General features: G+C 42.2%; 1 protein-coding gene across 3 annotated transcripts in view; it reads left to right on the forward strand.

Annotated features, from left to right (window-relative positions):
* The window catches only part of ntrk3a (neurotrophic tyrosine kinase, receptor, type 3a), a 157,404-nt gene that overhangs the window by 24,103 nt on the left and 110,355 nt on the right, over positions 1 to 22,946 (forward strand). For all 3 annotated transcript variants that reach the window (XR_004333207.1, XM_032524314.1, XM_032524315.1), the window contains exons 2-3: positions 14,493 to 14,567; positions 18,313 to 18,384. Coding sequence is in view for 2 of the 3 variants with exons in the window: in XM_032524314.1 (XP_032380205.1) it covers positions 14,493 to 14,567; positions 18,313 to 18,384 (147 nt within the window). In the remaining variant the exon portion in view is untranslated. The remainder of the gene's footprint in view (positions 1 to 14,492; positions 14,568 to 18,312; positions 18,385 to 22,946) is intronic.

Here is a 22,946-nt window from a genome sequence, read left to right on the forward strand (position 1 = left end):
ACACATAATACATTTACAGATTCCTCACAGTGGCAAAGCTCCAGATTAACAATGAGCGTAATTAAAATCACAGGCAACTCTGTCCGCCAATAAACACGTGAATGCTATCGTGTGAGAGTGTGCAGGAACATTTATATGCTGTCCAATTAGTTTGCCTCTTTTGTTTTAACAATATAAACAACAAACATATATTTCATGATTGCAAAGGGGGGGTCTTGTGTGTTTATGTATTTTAATGTGGTAACTTTTGTTTTTTTGACAGTTTAAAAGCTCTTCTAAGGAGGGGCATTGGAAGCTAGCAATAGCTATGCATGCTGTGATGTGTGTGTGGTAGTATTGGCCCATATTCAAATAAACATGAGAAACAAAGTGTAAAACAGTCCCCAACAAATGCATTATTTGCTATATTCTCTGTGAGTATTTTTTTCTGAAAGCAACAGTGTCCTGTTGTTTTAGGACATCATTGAGCCTTTATTAAATCAAATACAACTATATATTTATTTGAGTTGTTGTGAAGATTCACGTCTTCAGCAACATGACATCATGATACACACCGACACTTCTTAAGCCAAGTCGCGTGTTATTTGTTCGCATTTTGAGCTATCAGTGTGTATGTATTGAGTGTGTATGTGTACGCTGTATACAGTGGGCGTCAGCATACACTTGGCGTGTTATCGCAAGAAGAAAGTGACAGTTGAGTTTAGGAAACGTGACACGCGGTTGGGTTTAGGAAACAAATAACTGGTTGGGGTTAGGAAAAGAAGAACTGGTTGGGTTTAGGAAACAAAGAACTGGTTGGGTTTAGAAAAAAGAAGAACTGGTTGGGTTTAGGAAAAGAATAACTAGTTGGGTGTGGAAAACAAAGAACTGGTTGGGTTTAGAAAAAAGAAGAACTGGTTGGTTTGAGGAAAAAAATAACTGGTTGGGTTTAGGAAACAAAGAAATGGTTGGGTTTAGGAAACAAAGAACTGGTTGGGTTTAGGAAACAAAGAACTGGTTAGGTTTAGGAAAAGAAGAACTGGTTGGGTTTAGGAAACAAAGAACTGGTTGGGTTTAGGAAAAGAAGAACTGCTTGGGTTTAGGAAACAAAGCACTGGTTGGGTTTAGGAAACAAAGAACTGGGATGGCGTAAGCAAAAAAAAAAAAAAAAAACGATAGTTGAATTTAGGAAACATGACATGCGGGACACAATCCCTGGTCTCCTGGGTGAAAGTCCTGTGATTACCCATCCATCACCCCAAGCAACTTCCCTAAGTGGATTTTCTCCCTTTCATACTAGATAGATAGATAGATAGATAGATAGATAGATAGATAGATAGATAGATAGATAGATAGATATTGATCCCAATAAAATGGGAAATTATAGTGTTACAGCAGAAAAATTAGTCACACAGCACAGAATAAAAATATAATGAAATACTAGTATACAATGTACAGACATACTCTATACATGAAATAATAATAGGATAAAATACAAGAACAAGTATTTGAATTTATACAAGTTGGGAACTACTCGCTACGGCGTAAATTCACACACCAATGCAAGGTAATGTAAGTCAAGGAGGCCAAACGGCGTTGATAAACATGCTAAAAAGTGAGTATGCATCTTGATAACACGCCAATAATGGCATATGGATTGGCACAGGAACCAACGAGCTCGGAGCTAAGAGCCACAGAGTAGAGAAGGCCCACAGTGTTGAGAGACGCGCTATTACATTGTTGCTTTCGGTCTTTTCTCGGGATTTGTTGACAAGAAAACAGAATAACAGCGTCATCCTTTAACTGATGTGCGCATAACTCTGGAGAATCAGCCATTACTGATGACAGTGTGTGGCTGTGAGCAGACAGTCAGAGGCTGAGCTCTCTCCCATTCTGCTAATCTCCTTTAAAATGCTGTGTAACACAAAGTTAAAGAGCTGGAACAAGTTAGTTTCTCCATGGAGTATCTGTCTGGATGCCAGACAGGCTGCCTGAAAGAGGCGTTGATGACGGAGTAATGAAACACTGAATACTCTGTGTGATTGAAGCAGTGTTGCTGACACCGCGCGTGTTCGTCTGTGCTTAGCTTTTCTCTTGTCACTGCTGTACTGGTGAAGGTGGTCTGAATAATGGGGATTGTTTTAGATGATTGCCTTTTACCTGTTCTCCGGTCACATTATAGTACACCCAGTGTCAGCAAACCCCAGTCTACACCTATGTTTTCTGTTGCTATGCAGTGGTTTTGGGAATCATATGATGATAATATTCAGGATTATACTGCAGAAAGCGGTAGAGGGTGAAGTCTCTGCTGAGGACAGCTGATGGGATACTTAGGTGGGTATGTAGTGGTTGCCATGTGGTGGTTAGCCCTCACATTTGTCCAGTTCTACTGTACACTGAGAAAAACCCTGACTGTTTTTCTCTTTTATTTATCATAACAGGGGTTGTGCTTTCTTCTGCATTAGAACACACTCTGCATCAACAGATCCCATGTGAAGAGTTATCCTTTACTCTCAGTGTGAGAGTATAGGATCCAGTCTGGGCATGTTGTCTGTTGCACAGCGGAGATTCCAGGTCTGGGTTTGGGGGTGAGACAACATACTTTTTTTCATAAATTTAGAATTAACCACCGACCACTTAAACGTCAGTCACTGTCACGCCTCTCCTCTTCACACACACTTTTCTGCAGGCTGCGTTTCCTGCAGTTCAGTGACCTCTAGTGGCGAACAGATGTGTGCTGTCTCCTGTTTGTAAGTTTTGTTGTACATAAAGATTTAGTTTGAATGTGCCATTTTGTTGGAAAACCACATTGGAGAAGACTAGTTTTACATCCCCTCCCATCCTCTGTTGACGCCCTTGACAAAGGATACTGTGTAAGTACCTTGTTCTGAAATACATTGTACGTGTTGTACGAGCTTCTTTTAGACAGTTAGATCATTTGAAGATGTGTGCACATTTGGCACATATCACCAGAACATTAGAAGGATTTGAACCTTCTGATAACTGATCATTTTGATTTGAAAGGGCCAGCAGTCAATCATTGGTGTTAGTATTTTAATGTCTTCTTTTGGACAGAAGCCAGCTTACCCCACTTAGAGAAAGAGACAGATAGAGTTGGTGTGGATCCAGAGAGAGAAGAGATGAAATCACACAGCTGCACTGCAGAGATTCTCCTGTCCTCATTCTCTCTCTCTCTCTCTCTCTCTCTCTCTCTCTCCCTCTCCCCCTTACCTCTCCCTCCTTTCCCTCCCTGTGGGAAGCCTTGAGGTCTTAACCCCCAAGTGCTTCCCTCTGCTAAGGGGAACAGACCCTGTGTTGTGGTGGGTGTGTTGTGGTGTTGTGTTGTGTGTGTGGTGTGTGGGTTTTGGGTGTTGAAAAATCTTGTTTTGAGGGAAATAAAAAAGAAAATTTTTTCCCCTTAAAAAAAAACCCCCCCCTCTACCCCCCAATCCCCCTTTTTTATATTCAAACTCTTTTTAAAAGATATTCTTCGACATCTCCTCCTTTTTTAAATATCCCCCCCCCCCCCCCCCAAATTGGGAAATTCAAAACAAAAAAGTCTTTCCTCAGTGCTCAGTGTGGGTGTTTGTTGGGGTGTGTGTGTGTGTGTGTGTTTTTGTTTGTGTTTTTTTGGTTGGGGGTTGTGGTTTTTGGTTGTGTGCGCGCGCTCTATGGAATTTGGGGTCACTGTCGCCACCTACATATTTTTGAACTTCTGTTAGGGTTTTTAAAAATGAAAGCTGCTGGTTGAAAAGACACTGAGCTTGTAAGGGTTTAAAATTCAAGGAACGGTGTGTGTGTGTGTGGGGTGTGTTGTGTTGTGGGGTGGGTTTTTTTTTTCCCAGTCAAATTTCATGCCAAACGTATAATCAAGTCAGGCACGATGAGTTCACATCCAAAAAATTTTCCCAAAATAAACCAAGTAAAAAAAGCCTTCCCCAAATTGGGGTTTTTCCAACAAATAAAAACAAAAAAGGGGGCCTTCATCGCTTAAAAATGAATACAAATAATGAAATTCAGGGTACAAACCCCGTTCCCAAAAAATTTTAATTATAAAAATACAGGTTACTGCAAAACTTTTCGGATAAAGAAGGTACTGCTGACCTGAAAGGGGAATTAGATTATTTACTACTGGTTCCAAAACTACGCAGAAAGTCACTATTCAAATTACTCTAACAAAAAGAAAGTTGGGGGAAATAAAATTTCTTGAGAAGGGGCCCTTTTTTTTTTTTTAAGATTATTTTTGGGGCTTTTTCCCTTTTTTTTTTGAGTGACAATACACAGACAAAAGGTGGAAGAAGGATGGGGGTCTGAACCCCGGCTTGTTTACATGGGGCGCACGCACTACTGGGTGAGCTAGCGGGGTTCCCGAATCTTCAGCCCACAACCCCAAAGAACGGTCGGACTAGCGCCCCCCACTATAAACTTAAAACTTCCGCAACCGCCACCATATAGGGTGAAAATCAAAAAAGCGTTCCCTTTTTATTTATTTGCTTGGTTTTATTTTAAATTTAGGTTTATCTTGTGTTAAAATCATGGCTAACATATGCTATTTCTAATCGTTTTTTAAATTTTTGTTTTGTTTCTGGAAATCAACTTGCGACCCCCCCTCTCTCTGGCTCGCGACCCCCCTGTGGGTCCCGACCCCCACTTTGGGAATCACTGAGCTAGAGGACCCCCCCTTGTCAAGGGAACTCTTTCTATTATGACGTAATTGTCAAGGGACACGAGGCTGTCTCTCTCTGTGGCCGTGCACACGAATGTTTCAGGTGTTCCTGAGAACTTATGCTCCTCAAGCGATTCTTCGTTCTAAATATCTCGGCCCCATCCGTTGGGTCTGTGGAGCCTTCACAAACAACCACCAGGTCTTTGCAAGTTCCACAATGACAAACGCAAATATGAAAGACAAACCAGCTGCACTCTGATGGAAAAAGTGCAAGCTAGGACATTTTTGGCTAAATTGGTGAAGTATTTTTGCGCCCTTCCCTATTTGTTAGCACCTTTAGAGTGGTATCAATGCATTCCTGAGCTGTTCCCATTTAACTCAATACCATAATCTTCATCCTTGCGGCAAAATTGAGCTCTCTACGACCTCTCATATACAACTAAGTGAAATTGCGGTCCACCCGCCATTAATTTCGAACGCCTTAAATGTTTGAAATGAACAGAAATCATTAAGCATGTTAAGAGGCTTGACAGCACTAAAAGCAACACGCATCATGAAGCACAACCATGTTGAGAGCTGACTATGCAAGTTGCTAAGATAGGGATAAAGGCAGCCTGATGTGGAATTAACTCTGCCGTCTGTCCCTCATCATGTCCCTTTTTGCATTTTGCTGCATCGGTCTCGAGAGACTTGGCCCTCTTTTTTTTTTTCTCTTAATATATCCATGAATTCTTCTCCTCCACCTTTCTCCTTTCGTTTTCTCTTGATGTAAGCCTATAGACGGGGTAAACCCAGCGATTTCTTCTTCCTCTGTTTTTTATTTTACACGTAGCATATAACTTAACTTATTACTTATACTGTGTATTGATCCCCAGTGGGGGAATTACAATTTACACTCTGTTTTGTTAGTGATCACTACACACAGGCCTGAAATACACACACATGCTCAGGACCTATTCACGCACACATGGAGATACACACACACACACCACACACACACACACACACACACACACATCAAAGACAATTTAATACTTAAACATGGTGTCTGTTTCCATGTCAGCTAGTCCTCCACAATGTTAATCTGAATCCTGTGTATCACTCTCCTCCACACACACACACACACACACACACACACACACACACACACACACACACACACACACACACACACACACTGGTCTCTTTAGTAAATGAAGCTTCATGAATGTTTAATGTTTTTCTAACCCAACGCAGCAATTGCTTCAACCCTCACACCTTACACACACACACACACACACACACACACACACACACACACACACACACACACACACACACACACACACACCCGGCGTGATAAAACATTCTTTCTGTTTTCTTCTATACTTTTCTCTCTCTCTTCCACTCTCTCTACCTCTGCCTCTGGTGGTGGAAGCAGCTAGTTGGCCCCAGACCAGCGCCCTACTGTAGCGCCCCCTGCTGTTAGCTGTTAATATCGCTTTCTAAGACTTTTTTTTTCCGCCAATGACCATTGGTTGGACGGCCGTTCTGGACTTTTCCCGAACAGACAGATTGTCAGTCCGTCCCTGAGTCTACCTATGGGTAACCTGAATGTGATTCCCACACCGAGGGCACAGCATCTAGAGCAGTCAGGGGATCCCCAAAGTTATTGGAATTCCGTTTGATTGAGAGGAACATGAATGATGAGTTGTATGGCAATCCCTGGAATATCTTTCCAGACATTTATCCTCAGAGATAGCATGTTGTTGATTCGGTAATCGGCATCAGACGCCAGACTATCTAAAAGAACAATATCAGCCACACAGCACAACATTTAGACGCTGGATTAACACATTTTACCCATGACTAGCAGCTATATAAATAACCACACACACACACACACTACCACACATCAAAGACAATTTAATACTTAAACATGGTGTATGTTTCCATGTCAGCTAGTCCTCCACAATGTTAATCTGAAGCAGTCCTGTGTATCACCCTCACTAATCCTCCTCCACACACACACACACACACACACACACACACACACAGTGGTCTCTTTAGTAAATGAAGCTTCATGAATGTTTAATGTTTTTCTAACCGAACGCAGCAATTGATTCAACCCTCACACCTTACACACACACACACACACACACACACACACACACCACACACACCACACACACACACACACACACACACACCAGAAAAACACAGGCGTGATAAAACATTCTTTCTGTTTTCTTCTATACTTTTCTCTCTCTCTACCTCTGCCTCTGGTGGTGGAAGCAGCTAGTTGGCCCCAGAAGTCTTTTCTTTCTTCCAATAACAGGTTAGCTTTCAGGAAGCATGAATACATTAGAGGGAGAGACAGGAAAAGGGGGAGGGCTGAGAGACACAGAGAGACAGAGAGAGAGGGCTAGGCCTGAGACACACAGACAGGCAGAGAGACAGAGAGAGGTGGAGGCCTGAGAGACACAGAGAGACAGAGAGAGGGGGAAGCCTGAGAGACACAGAGAGACAGAGAGAGGGGGAGGCTTGAGACACACAGACAGACAGAGAGAGGGGGAGGCTTGAGACACACAGAGAGACAGAGAGAGGGGGGGTCTGAGACACACACACAGACAAAGAGACAGAGAGAGGGGGAGACCTGAGACACACACACAGACAGAGAGACAGAGAGAGGGGGAAGCCTGAGAGACACAGAGAGACAGAGAGAGGGGAAAGCCTGAGAGACACAGAGAGACAGAGAGAGGGGGAGGCTTGAGACACACAGACAGACAGAGAGACAGAGAAAGGGGGAGGCCTGAGACACACAGACAGACAGAGAGACAGAGAGAGGGAGGGAGGCCGGAGACACACAGACAGACAGAGAGACAGAGGCGGGGAGGTCTGAGACACACACACAGACAAAGAGACAGAGAGAGGGGGAGACCTGAGACACACACCACAGACAGAGAGACAGAGAGAGGGGAAGCCTGAGAGACACAGAGAGACAGAGAGAGGGAAAGCCTGAGAGACACAGAGAACAGAGAGAGGGGGAGGCTTGAGACACACAGACAGACAGAGAGACAGAGAAAGGGGGAGGCCTGAGACACACAGACAGACAGAGAGACAGAGAGAGGGAGGGAGGCCGGAGACACACAGACAGACAGAGAGACAGAGAGCGGGGGAGGTCTGAGACACACACACAGACAAAGAGACAGAGAGAGGGGGAGACCTGAGACACACACACAGACAGAGAGACAGAGAGAGGGGGAAGCCTGAGAGACACAGAGAGACAGAGAGAGGGGAAAGCCTGAGAGACACAGAGAGACAGAGAGAGGGGGAGGCTTGAGACACACAGACAGACAGAGAGACAGAGAAAGGGGGAGGCCTGAGACACACAGACAGACAGAGAGACAGAGAGAGGGAGGGAGGCCGGAGACACACAGACAGACAGAGAGATAGAGAAAGGGGGAGGCCTGAGACACACAGACAGACAGAGAGACAGAGAGAGGGAGGGAGGCCGGAGACACACAGACAGACAGAGAGACAGAGAGAGGGGGAGGCCTGAGACACAGAGAGAACGCAGGACAATTATCTTGACTTTAGTTTTCAGAGGCGCATGCAGACAATGTCTCTAAAATCACAAAACCTGTTTTACTGTCACGTCTGGGATCATAACTAGGGCTTTAAATGATTAAATTATCACGATTAATTGCATGATTATTTATGGTTAACATTCTATTAATCGCTAATGAATAACAGTAGTATTTAACTCTACTACATGTACTATTTGCTCAACTAACTCCAAACCCAGCGGCTGGTTTTGAAGACGCATGTTTTGTTTCAAAGAAAAACCACCCACCCTAGAAAGAAGCTGACAAAAACCGAATTGTTCGTCGCAATTAATTAAGCAGTAACACATTTAGGAGCTGTTCCTACTTCTGGCCATGGTTGTGCTTGTTAATCTGAGATGCCAGACGCGCAGATAGAGTGAAATATGAGCTCACAGTGAGTAGTAATGTGACAGTAGCAAAAGACATGCTCAAAAATGGCTGGTTTGAGGGATAATTCTTTTATTTTTGTGATGCTCTTATCAACATGGGAGCGGACAAATATGCTTGCTTTATGGACATGTTCATTTTAATTCCAATACAATAACAAATACTGTCTTGACTGTTCTCCAGAATAACCTCAACGGTACTGCATGCTCCGAAAATATGCTGAAAGCATAATATGGCAAACTGAAGCGACAGATGGGCACATTGACCTGAATGGAACAGTAATACTAACACAATGTAGCGTCCTACTGTACACTTGGGAAGGTTAGCTAAACAGCAGCTCAGCACCTAACAATGGAGCGCACGCTTTACAGCAACACATTGTGTGAGTGCATTGGTCAGCTAAATGTAACAATGTCATTGTGTTTCACCTCACATGTGGGAGAATAAAAAAATCATAAAAAAACAAAAACAGCCATTTCTACTAAGTGGGATCAAAACTGGCTAATGCAAATATAAATTCAAAGAAAGTTTATGTAGCATTGGGGAGTGTAATATAGAACTAGGACTCAGCATATATAGTACAGTTGAAGCGATAACTTATACTTCAATATCTTTAGATGGATTTGTGGTAACTCGGTTTACATCCGCAGTACATGCAGATAACTGTAGTCTGATGGAGAGAACCATCTGTAACGGCTTTGAATCTGAACTTGACTTTCAAAAAACGTTCTCCATTTTGCGTTTGTGATCATCATGCGTCAAAAAGATTGACTGTTCAAAGGAATTTGTGTTAACTCAGTACGACGGTGTTGAGGTTGGGAGCCCTAGGGTTTTTGCCAACTGCAGTCATTTTGTTTTGTCACTCTCTTACTTCTTCCTCGCTATATCATACACACACACACACACACACACACCACACACACACACACACACACACCGCCGGCTCGACGCACACAACAGCGCACAAGTATAAACATCAGGATACTTGCACTACAAAGAGTGTACATATTTTGAATGTTTGTATTAAGTGTCCGTTTCATTATGATATCCGGATTTATCACAAATAATTGAACATGCACATTATGTTCAAATAAATAATATTTAATGTTCCGTTACAGAGGGGTGGAGGTGGGGTCACATTTGTGCATTTTAAAATGTGCTTACTTAATTTAAGTAACGCATTAGTTACTTTCTGAAGTAATTACTTACTTTTATAATGTGTAACTGAGTACCTAATTTAATTACTAGTAATTGTACATAATTACTTATTAAAAGTAACTTGCCCAATGCTGCCAAGCAGTGATATCTGCGCTGGTTCTCTGTAACGATGCTGGTGCAGTGTGTGCCTCAAATCAACTTGCAAGCTTCTCTCTCGGAGCTTTGTTCTATTCTTCATCATTCCCTCTCTTCACCTCCATCGCTCTGCCTCCTATGATTTGGAGGCAGAGTGCGTAGGAAGCTGCTGTAGTGTTGCAGCTCCTTCTCCGTCCTGGCACACAAACATTGATGGTTTGTGTGGGCGAGAGGTCTGAATCTTCACACACTGCCAAGATCAGGAAGGAAAAGCGGGGGGGGGGGAGTCAACGTCGGCCATCAAACACTGGAACTTCCTAAACATTAGAACAACTGGGGATTGATTGAGACTTTTACAGTAAAAGGTCATCATTAGCCTCTTACGACCAGAACCTTCATAGAACCCTTTTTTATTCTCGTGTTCCGACTGGACCAATTTGGGGATCATTAAATTCCTCTGACTGCAGTTTCTGTAACTCTTTCAGCTCCTACTTCAGGTCAAGGTCTTTTCCCTTTTGACCTAGGTCTACGTTGATTGGTCCAAATTATAATTCCCGCCCCCACAGCGGGTCATCTGTAGAAGCCATGCTGTCTGTTTTAGCAAAACACTGACGACTTGAATAATTCTATTCTATGTGAATTACTACGAGAATGGTCCGAATGCTGAACTCTGAAACGGACTGATGCGGGGGATGATATTACGCTGCAGCCTTCTTCTTCTGTGTTTCTGTCAAGTCCTCCGGCCTGGTCTTTAAACGCCGCCGCTCCAACTCCGTCATGAGGATCCCGGCAATGCACAACAGGAAGATTCCCGTGGCCTCCTCCATGCTGGTCTATTGTCTAAAGTCAAGTGACAACGCTATGAAGGCCGTTGTCGTGCTTGTGTCACTCCTTTACCCCTCCTACCAGTTCCTATGACCACTTGGCCAGTGCAAATGCCAATGGCAAAACTGGTTTTGGGGGAGAATAGTTAGTAGAACGTGGACTGTACCTATAAGTAATAAATACTTGGTATGAAAGAGGCTATTATGTGGGATTTATGCTTCTGCGCAGAGCTTTCTCTGTAGCCTATGCGAGTGGCCTAAGGTTTATACTTGCATGCATCGGTGTCTGCATTCAGAACGTATCTCTTTACTGAGTGTAAGTGATTATCTTAACACTAGAGTTGCTTTAGTGACATAGTGGTTTCTGACCATGGTGAGAAATCTGTAGCAGGAGAAGTTAACCCTCTCCTTGATTTCATGCTGTTGATGGAGAACCAGGACATGAGTCGGACGACGTCAGGCTAGGGCAAAGGGTCGGGCGTATCTGCAGAAAAAAGGTTACAGGTTACAGAAGTCCGTATGTAGAAGTGTATGTGTTAGTTTAGTAATATTTTCTATTCTGGATATGTTTCAAAGGCAGTGTACTCGTCTACTTTAAAGCTGAGTTTTTAAAGCATGGACAGGTTGTCAGTCATGAGAAAGTCTTTTCTCAGCATGAGTTTGATTTGTTCCAGCTAGTTTTTTTTTTTTTTGCATTTCAAGAAGCTGCAGTGTGTTCACTCCGTGCTGTAATCTATGCAAAAGGGCAACGTTGTTGCTGCTCGCAAGAAGGATTTAATTTTTTAACCAAGAAAAGCTCCTTCTGTGACACTGGCCGTTCTTCATGTTGTATTAAGAGATTAAAAGCTGCTACAGTGAGTGTGCAGAACGCTGCCATGCAGAGAGAACTCCATGGAAATACTTTTCAGAAGTTGAATTTAAACTGTGTTTTGAATGTTTCTGCTGCCTAATTATATTCAAAATAATTCAGTTTCTGTGTCTGTGTGCTTCCAGTGGGAACAGTAAGTGTATAATTCTGTAAGTAGAAGCAATGGGCAGCCACAGCGCCTGGAGTCCAAAAAATAGTTGTGTAATTGGTGCTAGTTACTAGTGCTAGTTGATATCTCTTTAACCTTAGAATGAGATAGATTGCCTTTCTGTTATAGTGTCTCTTTGATATTTTTAAACTGACTACCATGAGAACTACCAGAAGAATCAGGACAAACATTATCAGAGCTCAACACAGCTGGGTGATGGATGAAAGAAGCCTAAAACAAAGAGCCGAAAGAGTCTAAAACACTCTGCAGAGCCGAGGAGAACTGATGCGCATTCTCTGTGGGTGTGTCCCCTTTCTGAGACACAGACACATTTGATCCAGTAGTGTAAAGACAGTGAATTGTGCAGCTGTAACTAAAACTGGTGAGAGTGTGTGAGGTCTTTGTGTTTTCTTCAAATGTAAGCTTGGAAGGTTCTGACTCAAGTTGCAGCTGAATGCATGGTTGGTCAGTTTGAGATGTCAGTGATGCTGTGGTGAATCCGCTGCAGAGTGTCTCATGTGTCCCAGGATGCAGCAAGACAAGAGACACAGTCACAGTGGCTGTCAGAGAGAGTAAATATGCAAAGGTGTTCTGGTGATGGATCCATTCCAGGAAGACAGATGGACAAACAGCTCCTCTAACTGATCTCTCCATGCATACCTTTGTGCATGCACACACGCATGCTTGCACACACACCCTCTGGCTCTCTCTCCGGGGTAAACAGATGTTCAGTGTGATGTGATTTGCGCGTTCTGGGTTGTTGCAGTCCTCTGCTGGATGCTCTCTCCTGTTTCTGCTCCCACAAGGCCACGCTACAAACTTTCATGGCCAACAAACCACAGCAGCCAGTGAATTCAGACCATGTCTACATGAGCACTAGGGTTGGATAAAAAGGTTGCATGGGTTGGAGTTTGGCTATTGCTCACACTGCTGTACTGGTTACCCAATTCAGTTCAATTTCAAGATCTAGATCTAGACCGAAAGACCTAATCTAATTTACAAAGACCCAACAATGTATCCTAATACCCCCCCAAGAGCAAGCATTTGGTGTGACAGTCACAGGTACATGCAGAATCCTCAGACAAACCCCTGAGTCTTGGTGTGCAGCCATCTGCTGCTGTTAGTTGGGACCCAGAGACACTGATACAGGTATACAAATATGGTGAATTCATATGCATTATATTATACTACACACTTTACTCTGCACTTCTACAAGCAACAGGTTTGATATAACAAAAGCCAACATATTTGTGAAGCAGAATGATTGAAGGGGAATATCACCATGTGTCTTTCTATAGCTGATTTGTATCATTATGTAGAGCTAATAACTGGTGTGTTGAATGCTGCTGTTTTATTACAGATCTGTCAGATGATAGGACCAAAGGTAAATGGGTGTGATCAGCTGGTGAACGGTGAATGGCATAACAACAAAACTACAGCTTAAATTTACTTAATAGCAGGACTGTAGTCAAGACCACCTTAGACCGAGTCCAAAGAAGTTCGAGTCCAAGACAAGAACGAATCCAAAATGGTTTGAGTCCGAGTCAAGACCGAGTCCAGGACAGAAAAAAAGGTCTTATGCATGACAGTATCAAGACAATCATTTTGGGTTTCACTTTCCCTCCAATATTATTATCAACATAATAAAGACACCTGGACTCGGCCGAGACCAAAAGCCAGTTGGGTAGTGCTAGTTAATTGTGATAGTAGTTGATCTCCCTTTAATCTTTAATGATGTATCCTTTATTAATCCCACAAGGGAAAATACAATATACACCCTGTTGTCATTACACACATTACAAACAGGCCTGAACTATACACACATGCTCAGGTCCTATACATGCACTAATGGAGAGATGTCAGAGTGAGGTCTTTTAAATAAGACCTATCTCCTTTTTGTTATCTTGTCCCTTTGATTTGTTTTTAATTAACTATAATAAGAGCCTTTTGATTTCATGACTTTTTGAAGTCATGAAATTTTGATTGTCTTTTTATGTTCAAACTATTTAAACTTAAGGGTCTTGCTCAGTGTAAAAGTATTAACACACCTCTGGCACACACACTAATATATAGAACTGTCAAAAGTGTTAATTTGACCTCAGATATGTAAGTCACGAATCTATCTTAAATTAAATATGTAAACCTTTTTAGAAACATTTTTTTTTTTATACTCAGAAACTATACAACAACTACAAACAACACACTGAGACATGGAACGCGTCCCAGAGCCGAAAACACAGAGAGTAAAGGGAGGGGGACCAAACAACACATGCAAAAACAGACACACACAAACACACACACACACACACACAGACACACACACAGACAGACACAAAGGGTGACAAAGACAAAGGGTGTGTGCCGCACACTGTCTGTGTTTGAATCAGACTCATGGATCTCACTCAGTGTACGAGTATAAAACCAACTTTGGCACACACACACAAACACACACACACACACACACTTATATATAGAGCTGCAATATCAATTATGAACCTTTAAACTGCTGGTCAACTATTTGATGATGTCACCAAAGACTGAGATGTGGTCACTATTTTCTGACATTTAATCACACGTGGTTTGGGAACAGGAATTTGGGGTCCCCTACTGGAGCTGCTACCCCCCCCGACCCTCACGATTCCGGATAAGTAGATGACAATGGATAGATGGAATAACGCAAATGGAATGGCAATCACTGGTTTCATCTCTGATCATAAGTCTTGTGTGTCCTACTCTGCAGACACATTGAGAACTGGACGGGTCTGCAGACGCTGAGGGACGTGGACATGGAGCTGTACACCGGCTTACAGAGGCTGTGAGTACTACACACTGCTGGGATGTTTCTGATTCACACTAGTGTTCTTAACACGTGCAAAACACATGCTTAGTAAAAATAAGAGGACATGAGCATGTACTTAATGCAGTAGAATTACTACTGTGTACATAAAGCAACCAGGTGGTCTCTCGTCCCAAACTGTGTATTATAGCATGCAATCTTTCGATGTTATTTATCATTATCTTTAAAAAAAAATTATATTTAACTGATTTTCTGTAATTTACTTTTAAAATCATGTGAGCGTTAACGAAGTTTAACACATTTTTCCAGCACTTTTGTTCCAGTTATAAACCACTCGCAAGGTGTATAGTATATGTTTTAAAAAGTGAAGAATATGTGGGAAGACAGATTATGAAAACATCTTGGGTGTGAGCAAAGGCTTTAAAAGAGGTTTCAAGAAATATGTCTGTCACCAAAGAAATAGTGCAAAAAGCTGCCAGTTATGACAGTTATGAAGCCCATATCAGTCTGTATTTAGCCTCGAATGCTAAGATGATCTAGTGTACGCTGTCAACAACACTAATGAGACTTAATGAAATGCCTCAGTCATTGGTAAGCAAAGGCTTCCCCAGAGCTGGACGCCACATATGAAATATAATGAAAGGTCCTGTTCATATGTAATCAACAGAGCCATTGTGGAAAATAATTTGTTTTAAGAGGTTTAATTGAATTGAATTGAACTAGTTGTTCCTTGGCTCTTAAACTTGTATCACAGCTGGACGGAGCCTTGATTAGCTCCTCTAATTTCAGAATTACTGTCCACTTAGCCTCCAATCAGCTTTTGCCAATTAAACAGGCCAATCACGGCACCGCCGTTTCCTCTTTCAAATCAGAGGAGCTGCTGTTGGTCCAGTTTTCTGAGTGTCTGGGCCAAGTTTCCAGGTTCCTGTTAATGTTAGAAAAAAAAAAAAAGAAAAAACATTTCCCAAAGCAGCACTTAAGAGTGATTGCTTCTTAAGATTAGCTGCTGAAGAGGATGCACTTAAAAGTAACTTGGTGGGTATAACTCTCATGTACATATCTTAATAGTATCTCAATCAGTGGCTGGGTTGGCTCAGTTGGTAGAGCAGGCAGACATATACTTGGAGGTTTATGCCTCGACGTAGAGGTCCAGGGTTTGAGTCCGACCTGTGACAATTTCCTGCATGCCTCCCCCCTCTCTCACTTACCTGTCCTGTCCATTAAAGGCAGAAAATCCCCAATCACAAAGCTGCAAAGGACTTAACACAGAGGGAATCCTTCCCATGTCAACCTGGATGATATACAAACATATTAAGCACCAGGTAAAGGTCCTTCACTTGGATTCTGCTGAAGTCAAGAAAGAAAGGGGATCCAGTAGCCCCCACCTTTCCCCATCCCAGTGCCCCACCATTATCACTGTGATGATGGTAGCAGCCTGACAGGATGGAAACAGTATCAGCGGAGATTATGGTTAAGTTTAGGTGACAAAAAGTAAGCGTTGAGTGCAAGGGTGTAACTTTGGGTACAACGGGGGGGGGGCAGGGGTGTAGTCTAATTTTATATTTATGTATGTACTGTATATATGTATGTATGTATGTATGTATGTATGTATGTATGTATGTGTGTGTTATTATGTATGTATGTATACTGTGTATATAAACTATAAACTGTGTGTGTGTGTATATATATATAATAATATATATATATATATATATATATATATATATATATATATATATCCATGGATTGGTGTTATCAGTGGCACTCAACATAAAGCACAGCTGAGGCTGATGGGAAAAAATGGATACTTTTACTGTTAACCCTGATCTCCTGCCTCACGCACTTTTCCCACCCATCCACCCCTCCCTCTGTCCTCATTAGCTGATTTCTATTTAACACCCCTGCAGGAGAAGAAGTGTCCTTCAGCTACATCAGGCTGGAATGAGATTCAGAGCCAGTAGATTTAAATTAAATTCAATTTGATAAGGTTAAGATTGAAAGAGAGAGTGAAATCCATTCTCTCCTGGACTGAGTCTCAGCCAATTGGCCACCCTGGTCTTCAAGACGCACTTCCTTTAATAACCACTGTATGGTGGCTCCAAGAAAACCTCTCAAGATACAATGTAAAGCCAATGCATTTTCACAATAAGGGCCCTATCTTGCACACAGCGCAAGTGAATTTGCACACCAACGCATGTATCATTCCTATTTTGCACCCTATGCACAGCGGACCTTTCCCTCCACAGACTCACATCGGGAAATTAGGGAATGCACTTGAGTACCCGGGGGTGGTTCAGCAAAAAGAGGAGGCATGTTCTGGTGCAAATGTTCTCTAGTGCTATTTTGCAGTTTTAGAAACCAATTCCAGGAAAAACCTAGTCTGAAGTCGGTGGCGCGTTATTCAGATGCTATTTTAAGGGCGCATGCTTGGCTGTAATGTAGAGTGTTCACACCGCGCTTACACTTTGCTTCTCTCATCTCACGGACCCAGCAGTGCCCATTTTTGCAAACCATACATAAATACAAGGAAAAATAGGACCTTGTTTTACATATCATTTCCATGAATCGTGGCTTTGTTGATGACATAAAGAGGGAACTATTAGAGAACTTAAAGTGATGTGATGTAACTGCATATGCCGATGCTACTTAAACCAAATGCCCCAGCAGCAGCAGCAGCCCGGGAGAGGGGAGACAGGAGAGCTGCATTGTGTATAGGGAGGTAATCTATGTCTAATGTTAGACCACATTGCAAAAATATCACCATGCATGCAAAACCTGGTGAACCCAAAATATTGAGAAGTATGTGCGCCTAGCAAATCCACCATTATAATAGCAATCCGGCATGGAACAAGCGTGCCTGCTTTTAAAGGGAAATAACACTCTGATTGGTTTTATTGCACTTTACGCCCAAACCACACACACCTATGAGTAATGAGTCATTTATCTCGCCGATATATCAGCAACAGTGCCCGAGATCCGCCCACAAAGCTACTTGTGTTTGGCGTTTGATACTTGCATTTCAGATCATTAAAATAGGGCCCTAAGGGTTTTGATGTCAAGTCTTCTGAAGTGTGACTTATTGGTGGAATTTAGAGGAATACTCTCGGGTACTTTTCAGTAAAGAAGCCTGCTATAGCACGTTTTAGCCATAGAAAGCACTACGCTGTGCTAGTACTGAGTATATCACTACTCAACAGCTTGTTATGTGTTATGTGCACTTATGGAACCAGTGTATATCCTGCACTTACTGCTATTTCACTTCTGGTTAGACCCAAACTGCATTTCGTTGCCTTGTACCTGTACCTGTGTAATGACAATAAAGTTGAATCTAATCTAATCATCTAATGTGTAATGCCTCTTCAGACCACTTCTGGTCAGTGCTTTATTCAATATTCTTAAAAATGTCTATAAGTGTGGATTGCTGCCCAGTTCTGTTTTTATTGTAAGATTTTGATATGAAATAACCATTTAAATAAAGGCTTTTTGATTTTTTTTCACAAGAAGAATGCCTTGGACCTTTGTGTTGCGTTTCCAAAGAGCACCTTCATATTCTGTTTTGAACTACCAAGCATTCCACACGTTCCTTCTAACGTTCTTCATTTTCTCTTTACAAAAAATCAAGTGTCTGAGGCCCTTTGTTGTGATAGCAAATGTTTCTTCCTTTATTTTCTATCGGTAATTGTTCCTCTCAGTTTCTTCTGCTCTGTTGGACAGTTATCCATCAGAGCTCTTATTGTCTCCTCTGTGTGTCTCACTCTTCTAGAACTATTACGAGGAGCAACCTGCATACGATCCAAGCTCGGGTTTTCTCCAAGAACCCCCTGCTGCGCTACATGTGAGTACACACACACACACCACACACACACACACACACACACACACACACACACACACTTGGTCCATACTATTGATGTTCCTTGTTTCAGAAGTTGTTCCCAAAAGTGTGTCAAATGCATCCAAAGTGTGTGAATGCAGCATGGGCTTTGAAAACATCTCTTCTGTCTTTCTGTGTTCTGATTGGCTCTGCTGTCTTGGAAACTGACCACCTGAGCCAGGACTGCCTGCGTGTTCACAGACAGCAGCACCACATTCAAATTGAAAATGAGACATTATGTTAGCCTACATGAGTCTATACTTTAGGTTCAGCATCACACATTGGCTATTATTTCTACTAATGTGTAAATATAAATGAAACATTTAACATTCAAAGCCACAGTGGTGCAGTGGGATGACCTGTGCAAAGCTTTGTGTAAGCTCCCATTGTACTGTACCAGTTGTAACAAAGGCCACTAGTGCTGTAGGATGGGACACATGCTGTATGTGCCTGGAATGCCATTTCCTTTGTGTTTCTACGCTGTGCAGATTTATGTCCCCCTCCACTCACCTGTAGGCTGCTGCAGGCAGAGGGAGCATTTGTCATGGCTGCCCTTGTGTATAAGTACCGTAAGTAAGCCGTGTTCAAGGTGAGGTGGCCCATAAACCAGGACTTAATGTCCTGCTTCAGTGTAGGAGCTTTTGTGGAGCACTGCAGACAGCAGGGACCAACACACTAAGGACTCACATACCACAGTCATGTGCAAGTATGTAGTAGGACAACGTCCACAGACGGCCACTGTCACGTCTTTTGGAATTATGCTCTTTTTAGATTTGTTAGAAGTTAGAGGAGAAGCTTGCATACAGATTGTGCCACACTTTCTACCAACCCAAGGTTGAACCAAACCAGTCTGCTGTTCAGGGCCCTACAGAACTGGAGCTGTCTAGCAGTGGACTAACGTATTTCTTGCAGATTATTGGATTGGATTGGTTTGATCCAGGGCTGTCTCAGTTGTCTCTGAAAGTCACTGATATTCCCCTGAGCAAAAAGTAAAATTAGATAATGATTGCAGTTGGTTTTACTGTGTCACTCATGGTTTCACTTTGTCTGTGTTTGGAGTAGTAGCCCTGTCCGAGAGCATGCTGAAGACCTTATCTAGGGCATAACAGGACATTTGCATGATCTTCACTGGGCAATTGGCAGGTCACAGAAGTTATTTCCAATAGCTGACAGCGTATTGAAATTGACCCAGAACAAGAACACTGACCTGATCAAATATAGACTTGTAACACACAATGCCTGGAGTAAAATATATCAAAGAGAAAAGAAACGGTCAGGTTATCTCAAAATGTTTCATTATTTAATGAGGCATAGATTTGGTATGAGAGGTGAGGTCATATGTGTTACTGTTGTATTGGAGAATATTGAATCCAAAAATGGTGGACAAAACGTCAGCTGTCCATTTAAATCAGTCATCTACAATACAGGTCAGACCCAAAGGTGAGGGGTCAAAGACATGAGCCTCTTACAAACATCTGCGGTAACGTTTTCAGCCAAATTAATGGGCCTCAGTTGTTATAACGACCATATATGAGGCGGTAGAACCTCCTCATTGGCACAGTAAACCATTATCATCCGATAGTAAGCTGGATCACCCATCCATGTCAAGGTGCAGAGCAGAAAGCTTGACCGTGGCTCTGTGAGATGACGTAGTATAAAGAGCGAACTCCTTAGGGTTAAGGTTAACCCTTTTATTGCCTCAGGAGGGAGGTTGGGGTGGATGGTTCAAACACACACAGGACTCTCACGCAGGAGACAGGAGACAAGAGTTCGTGTCCCATTTCAAACCAGATTTCAATCTAGAGTGATAATCTCTCTACACTGATTCATAGTCATAAAATGCATTGCACTGCCTTTTGAAAAAAACTGTTTAATAGACAACCACATTATTTGATTTCTACTAAAAACGTATAGCTGTTATGTAACGTACAATGATGGGAGACTTGAGTGCTTGAGGGCTTGACCACCGACGTTCTAATAATGTCCTTTAACACTGGTGGCTTAGAGTGGGGAACCTTCAGAGCATTTTTTTCTTTCTTTTTTGCGTTGACATTTTTAAAGTTAACTTTCCTTACGTAACATTCCTTAACAACCCCATGAACGTTACTATAATAACCCAAACCAAAATCTTTTACCACACCCAGCCAAGTAACTTTAATTTAGTTTGAATTCTCAAATGGACTCCCACAGCATTAAAATGTGACGCCAAGGGGTCCCAACCAAGCTAAAGGCGATCAGCCTTCTGAACCTATAACCTATAACCCCCCCTTCAGACCCATATCTGAGGCTGATAACCCCTAACACCCATTTAATGGAGTGAGAACATTCAAAGCGGGTGTTTAAAAACTTTAAAAACGAGTGTTAATTGGAGAACATCTCTTGGATTGCTTTGGGTGGTACATGTGTACTTAATGGACTGGTGTGTATGTATCCATGTTAGACATGTAATTTACACACACCATCCAGATCTCATTACAACTCAATTCCGCATTTAACGTAACAGTCCTTTTTTAGCGTGAACATGCTCTTTTCACATTTTCAAAAATGCATTGGTTACACTTGAAAGTATCTACATAAGAGTGACATGACACTGTCAGGAACATGTCATTAAACATAATGCATCTTTAGGTAAGTGTCATTTGGTTTTGTCATGACATGACATTATGGTTAGGGTTAGGGATCATGTGTCATGGCTGTGCCATGTCCCTCTTTTGTAGATACCTTCAAGTAAAGTGTTACCAGTGCATTTAACCCATACATGTACTTGCATTCTGACTGTTGCATACAGTACAGTACAGACTATTTCACTGCAGCTTTTAAAGCAGGACACATGGTGAGGAAAATGATATGTAGCACACAGTTCCACACCGCAATGCTGTGGTTACTGTGTCATAATGTCTGCACACGTTCCTAATGGGACCTTCTCTGGGATCATGGTTTAGCGTGGTCATTTGCTTGTGCATCACTAATCTTACCTTGGGCCCCATTCAATGGATAGTATAAAAAATTCACTGTCAATATAAAAAACAAACAGACAATAATAAGACAGTTGTGTCAAATTGAGGAACTGCTATTAAAATATGTGGACACGTTAATCTTTAAAGAATGTTGTGTGGTTGAAATCTAGTACTTCAAGACAAGGATTTGTTACTTTTCATTAGTACTGCTGTCATACATGCAGCCTGTAGACAAACCGACTTTATTAAACATTTAAAACCCTCTAACAGCTAATAACCCGCACTACAATGCTCATGCTATATAATATGCATGGCTCCCATAACGAGATGATTGTAATGAAGCTCTGTATGACTGCAATATTAATGCCATTAGAATGACTAAACACACAGTGAAGCAGATCGTTTGAATTCATTTATTAAAGGGTAACGTCACACTCAAAGTCTGCAGGAACCGCTCAGCCCAACCCGACCCTCGCATCCAAGCTGACATGTATCATATCTACCAAAATCACAGGCCAACAAGAGTCCATGCACGTGAAAGAAAAATATAATAAGGATTTTGTCTTAAATCTCTGCACGTAAAGCGCTTCTCTCCGCTTAATAGAAATGATGTTTGGAAAACAAGTGACATTTTAAAGGAGTATTAAAACAGCATGCAGTAAACGCACTCTCCAAGTACTTTTACATCCTCGTAAAGGTGAATGTAAAATGTTCATCTGTGGAGAGCACACCGCTGATCTGAGAAACTCATTGGCATTCATTTGCTCTACACCTCAACTAGAGCCTGGCCAATAAAAGATTTTTAAGGCCGATTCTGATACGAATATTTGTTTATTTAAAAATCCAATACGCCGATATGTCGGCCGATATACAGTATATTTAAAAAGGATTCAAACAGATTTCCCTAACATTAGTTATTTGTAGTTATTTATGAGTTCCCACTAAAATAATATGCTAATAATTTGTTGTATTGTCACCACAGAACAGCGGAACATCAAAATACATTGAAGTTCTGATAAACAAAATGTATAAAAACACAAACTTTGAGCGACCTCTGGTGGACAGACTATGCAACGCCATCACCAACAGGGACGTTGTAGAGTGTCCTCTGGTGGACAGACTATGCAACGCCATCACCAACAGGGACGTTGTAGAGCGTCCTCTGGTGGACAGACTATGCAACGCCATCACTAACAGGGACGTTGTAGAGCGTCCTCTGGTGGACAGACTATGCAAAGCCATCACTAACAGGGACGTTGTAGAGCGTCCTCTGGTGGACAGACTATGCAAAGCCATCACTAACAGGGACGTTGTAGAGTGTCCTCTGGTGGACGGACCATCACTAACAGGGACGTTGTAGAGCTTCCTCTGGTGGACAGACTATGCAACGCCATCACTAACAGGGACGTTGTAGAGCGTCCTCTGCTGGACAGACTATGCAACGCCATCACCAACAGGGACGTTGTAGAGCGTCCTCTGGTGGACAGACTATGCAACACCATCACCAACAGGGATGTTGTAGAGCGTCCTCTGGTGGACAGACTATGCAACGCCATCACCAACAGG

Source organism: Etheostoma spectabile, chromosome 8 (assembly GCF_008692095.1).
Source record: "Etheostoma spectabile isolate EspeVRDwgs_2016 chromosome 8, UIUC_Espe_1.0, whole genome shotgun sequence".
NCBI lineage: Eukaryota > Metazoa > Chordata > Actinopteri > Perciformes > Percidae > Etheostoma > Etheostoma spectabile.